Source organism: Podarcis liolepis (assembly GCF_965112155.1).
Source record: "Podarcis liolepis genome assembly, chromosome: 6".
Lineage (NCBI taxonomy): Eukaryota > Metazoa > Chordata > Lepidosauria > Squamata > Lacertidae > Podarcis > Podarcis liolepis.
This window is the reverse complement of record NC_139559.1, coordinates 88,234,180-88,239,069: the sequence shown is the minus strand read 5'-3', so window position 1 is coordinate 88,239,069 and position 4,890 is coordinate 88,234,180. Positions and strand designations below refer to the sequence as shown.

At 47.3% G+C, this 4,890-nt stretch overlaps 1 protein-coding gene across 1 annotated transcript; it reads right to left on the bottom strand.

Annotated features, from left to right (window-relative positions):
* Window positions 1–1,002: 1,002 nt before the first annotated feature.
* On the bottom strand, window positions 1,003–3,107 carry LOC310709915 (leucine-rich repeat-containing protein 52-like). Its single transcript, XM_083510032.1, has 2 exons — window positions 2,378–3,107; window positions 1,003–1,265 (listed from the first exon to the last, which is right to left on the bottom strand). Exons 1-2 carry the CDS (start codon window positions 3,012–3,014, stop codon window positions 1,009–1,011), a joined length of 894 nt encoding a protein of 297 aa, XP_083366158.1. The 5' UTR covers window positions 3,015–3,107; the 3' UTR covers window positions 1,003–1,008.
* Window positions 3,108–4,890: the final 1,783 nt, after the last annotated feature.

Here is a 4,890-nt window from a genome sequence, read left to right as displayed (position 1 = left end):
CTCCAGATGCGGGGATTACCTTGTTGCCTTCAGCTGGGCCATCACTTACAGCTGCTCCACTACCAGTTGGGTCAGGAGAGGCTGAGGCGGCTTCTGGGTCTAGTAACCCATCGACATCTCCCGAGCTGCAGAGACTCAGGTCTGAGAGAAGGAGAGACCCGAGTACTCGCAGGAGGAGTGCTCGCCTTTAGGCGAAACAGGGAGGTGAGTCGCCGGGGGATCAGGACCGGCCGCTACCCTGACAAAGATAAAAGGCTGTCGGACCCTGCCCCAGGTTGCGGGAGCAACATTGCTGTTTGCTAGAACCTGCCTGAGACCCTGTGCCTGGCCTTGCCTGGTTTCCTGCCTTGTGTCCTGCCTTGGCCCTGTCGGACTGACTCCTCGTGGAACCCTTGGATTCGGGACCGGACCTGGACCACGTTGCTTGGGTTATATAATAATAATAATTTATTATTTATACCCCGCCCATCTGGCTCAGTTTCCCCAACCACTCCGGGCGGCTTCCAATCAAGTGTTAAAAATAATACAGCATTAAATATTAAAAACTTCCCTAAACTGGGCTGCCTTCAGATGTCTTTTAAAAAGAAGATAGCTGCTTATTTCCTTCACATCTGAAGGGAGGACGTTCCACAGGGCGGGCACCACTACCGAGAAGGCCCTCTGTCTGGTTCCTTGTAACCTCACTTCTCGCAATGAGGGAACCGCCAGAAGGCCCTTGGAGCTGGACCTCAGTGTCTGGGCTGAACGATGGGGGTGGAGATGGTCCTTCAGGTTAACCCCTGGGCCCAGCACACCTGGAAGCACCCAGTCTCCCATGTCCTCTACCCTGGCGCTGACACCTGGAAGAGTCAGGCCCCGTTCTATACTGCAAGGTTATATGTGTGCACACACAGGAGGGGCAAAGTGAGACCATCCTCAAAAGGTGGGGAAACGCCAGCAAATGGATTTTGCAATGAAACAGAAGGGCTACAAGCCATTGACACTTCTCAGAGCTCCAAAACAGCAGGTCTAAATCATTCTGTATTCCTCCTCGTCCAATTCCTCGTCCACCTTCATTACGGGGTGATTATAGATCACTGTGGCTAGCCCAACCAGCCAGGCCACCAGAGTTCCTCCAAAAAAGATGCAGATGGCCATCAGACCCAAGAAGACGAAATCTTGGAAGTCTAAATGGACAAGGCAGAGGTAGTGGAGCTTTGTTTCGGCCACATTGACTGTCAGACCCTTGAGAAGTTCTGGTTTGTTGCAAGTCATTTCCTCAGAGTCTGGGGGAGGGGGAAAAACAAACAAATTTAAGAGGAGTTACAGTCGGCATTTAAAATTGTGGCTGGTAAATCTATAATAGGAATGCACCTTAACAGACCAAGGACAAGCAAAAAACGAATGAAGAACCCTGGAGAGATCATGGAAGGGAGGAAACTTCTCTGGCTCACAGAAGTCCAGGGCATCTTCAGTTGGGTCAGACATTCATGCTCTAGAGCAGACCTCTTCCACCACCACCAGTATATTATGAACAATCTCCACCTTCTCTGACCTTCCTCCACATAAGCTAGATTTAAAGTTTAATATAAAGTGGTACCTTGGATCTCAAATGTCTTGGTACTCAAACAACTTGGAACCCAAACACTGCAAACCTGGAAGTAAGTGTATGAGAAATTTTTTCAGAAGCCGAACGTGCTCCGTTTTGAGTGTTACACTCCCGATTTGAGTGCCACCCTTCCGTTTTGAGTGTTACTCTGAGGTCTGTCTGTTTTTGCTATTTATTTTGCATTTTTGTTTTTGTGGCTCTTTTTTGTGTGTGATTGTGTGGAACCTTGCTGCTGTAGTAGCATACATTAATAAACTTCTGTACAGTTTAAGTAGTTCTGTCCCTATAATTCCCCAAAGAAAAGCTTCCGGGTTGTTGTGTGTGTTTTTTTTACAAGCGTTATTTTAAACATCCTTTTCAATTCATTATATATCATTTCCTGGTAAGCTTTAGCCTTCCTACAAGACCACCCCATATGATAAAAAGAACCTTCTTTCTCTTTACATTTCCAACACTTATTTGATTTAGATTTATACATTTTGGCCAATTTACTCGGTGTTGGATACCATCAATATATCATTTTCATATCATTTTTCTCTTAGATTATAACATGCTGAAAATTTTATATCCCTATTCCACAATCGTTCCCATGCTTCCGTGTCTATATTATGAGCAATATCCAATGTATCATTGAGGATTTTACTTGCTTATCCTTTGTCTCCCATTTCCTCATGCTTATCTTCCTCTTCCTCCTTGGTACCACTTCTCAGGATGCCTCGTCCCGCGTCCTTGGTGCCTGCGAACAGGAGAAGGCGCCCCACGGAACTCACACCTGGGAAAAGGTCTCACCTGGATACACAACATCAGCTTTCTTCATCCAGTTGCAAAACTCCAATAAACTGCAGTCACAATTCCAGGGGTTCCCCTTCAGTCTCAAACTATGAAGGTTGTGCAGATCTTTGAATAATTCGCCACCAACGTACGTCAAGCCGCAGTCGCTCATATCCACAAATCTCAGAAGGGGGTTGCTGTCAAAGGCTTTGTCCTTCACTTCCACCAACATCGGGTTGCTTGAGAGATTCAGCAGCAGCAGCTTGTTGAGTTGCGAGAAAGTGTAAGGCGTTACAAAGGAAAGCTTATTGAAACTGAGGTCTAGGTACGTCAACTTGACTATACCGGGAAAGGTGAAATCCAGGCCCATTTCTAACAGGTTGTGGCTGCAGTCCAGATAGACCAGTTCGTTCAGATAGCTCATCTCTAATACCGGCAACGTGACGAGTTTGTTGTAGGACAGAATCAACTCCCTGGTGGTCAGCGGAATTGAGTCCGGAACTTTGTCCAAAGCCTTCATGCTGCAATTCACTGCCTTTTGTTCACAGCTGCACTTTGATGGACAGCTAAGGCCCTTTCCTGTCCATCTTATTACAATGAGAACGGCTATCCACAAGGGTGTGGAAGTACGGAAAGAGGGCAGAAGATGTCCCATCCTATACACGTTAAACAGAAGACGAAGGGTTTCCCTTCAGCACTAAAGGAGAAGTGTTTCCTGCTGCTGTAGCAGCTCCCATGTCATCCCAGTTGGTACCAGTTCCCTTTATGACATCACCAGTTTGGCCCACAAATCTGGAGTGATGATGTATCAAGGAGTTACTGCCTAGGTCATATATTCTGGGATTTTTTTAAAATTTAAAAAATAATTGCATTTTCAAAAACAGGAACAAAGAGCATATTTAACCCCCTCCCCTCCCCCTGTCCCACTTACAACTTCATACCAAATGCAGCCTGTATACATATACCATATGACTTCCCTTCCATCCTTTTCCTAGTTCATTTTGCTTTTCTACTGCTTCACGTAATCCACATCTTTTTAATCCTCCAATCTGTTATCTATTAAAAACTCTATCTGCTAGATTCAGGTAGGTAGCCATGTTGGTCTGATGCAGTCGAAAGATATAAAAAAAAAAACAAAATTTGTCCAGTAGCACCTCAGAGACCAACTAAGTTTTTTTCTGGGTATTTGCTAGTCCCAGGGGCTAACCGAGAGGCGATGGTATGGTATGTCCAGTCCGAGGTCGATGGTACGGTATGGAGGCTGTCTGTCAAAGCTGAAGTGGGGTCCAAGGTAGGGAGTCGGGTGAGGTCAGGAACTCTGGCAGAAGAGCAGGACAGGGTGCAGGCAGGAACCGGCTACCAACAACATTGCTCCCGCAACCTGGGACTGGGGCTGGCTGGCTTTTATCTGCCCCGAGGCATAGGGCGGCCCCAGTCCACAGGTGAGTCGCCTCTCCTGGCCTGGAGGTAAGCGCTCCTCCTGCAGGAACTTAGTTCCCTCCTCCTCTCTGCCCTGAGCCTCTGCAGCTCAGGAGAGGCTGGAGGGTTACTGGACCCAGAGGCAACCTCAGCTTCCCCTGACGGGGCTGAGAGTGGAGCACCTGCAGGCAATGGGTCCTCCATCACCTCCGGAGCCAGAGCAGGCTCAGCTGATGCCTGCACCTGAGGATCCAGCACAGGTGAGGACCCTTCAGGCTCAGGCCCCAGCCCTGGCTCAGCTGGTTCTGGAGGTGGGGACTCCTGTGCAGGCTGGGATTCCTCAGGTTCAGCCTCTGAGTCTGAATCCCAGGCCATCACAGGCTATAAGCTTTCATGTGCATGCACACTTCTTTCTCAGGAGGGTAGTAGGAGATGGGTGATTGACTCAATGGGTATGGTAGACCTGTTGACGACTGTTAATGACTGCAGTTTATCACTAAACTGAAAACTATGGAGAGACCTGGTCTTAATAGAGATATTGGATTCCCGCCTTATTACATATGTTAATCATCTGCATACCATCCCTTGTTTTTCCCTATAGGACTATTGCAGCCATTAACAGTTGTCAACAGGTTTACCATACCCATTGAGTCAATCACCCATCTCCTACTACCCTTCTGAGAAAAACCCCACCCCACCCTCCCACTATATATAAGGGTCTGTTGACTTTTTTTCAGTGTATCTGAAGAAGTGTGCATGCACACAAAAGCTTATATACCCAGAACCAACTTAGCTGGTCTCTAAGGTGCCAATATTGGTCTTATGTAAGTTTACCTAACAAGGCTTCCCACCAAATATCCCAGGAATTATAACTGGGGGGGGGGGGCATGAGGCATCCCTTCAGAGCGCCGGTTCCCAAAGTTCCCTGGGGCAAGGGAAGGACAGTAAAGCTAATTTAAGTCTGTGCTATAGATTTGCCCTTGGAAGGGTAAAAGGGTAGAAGAGTATTGGGAAATGATCTATAATGAATTGAGAAAATATTTAAAATACCCCCCCCCCCCAAAAAAAACCCCAGAGTCCTTTCTGTTGGGGATAATTCAGACTGAAATTCC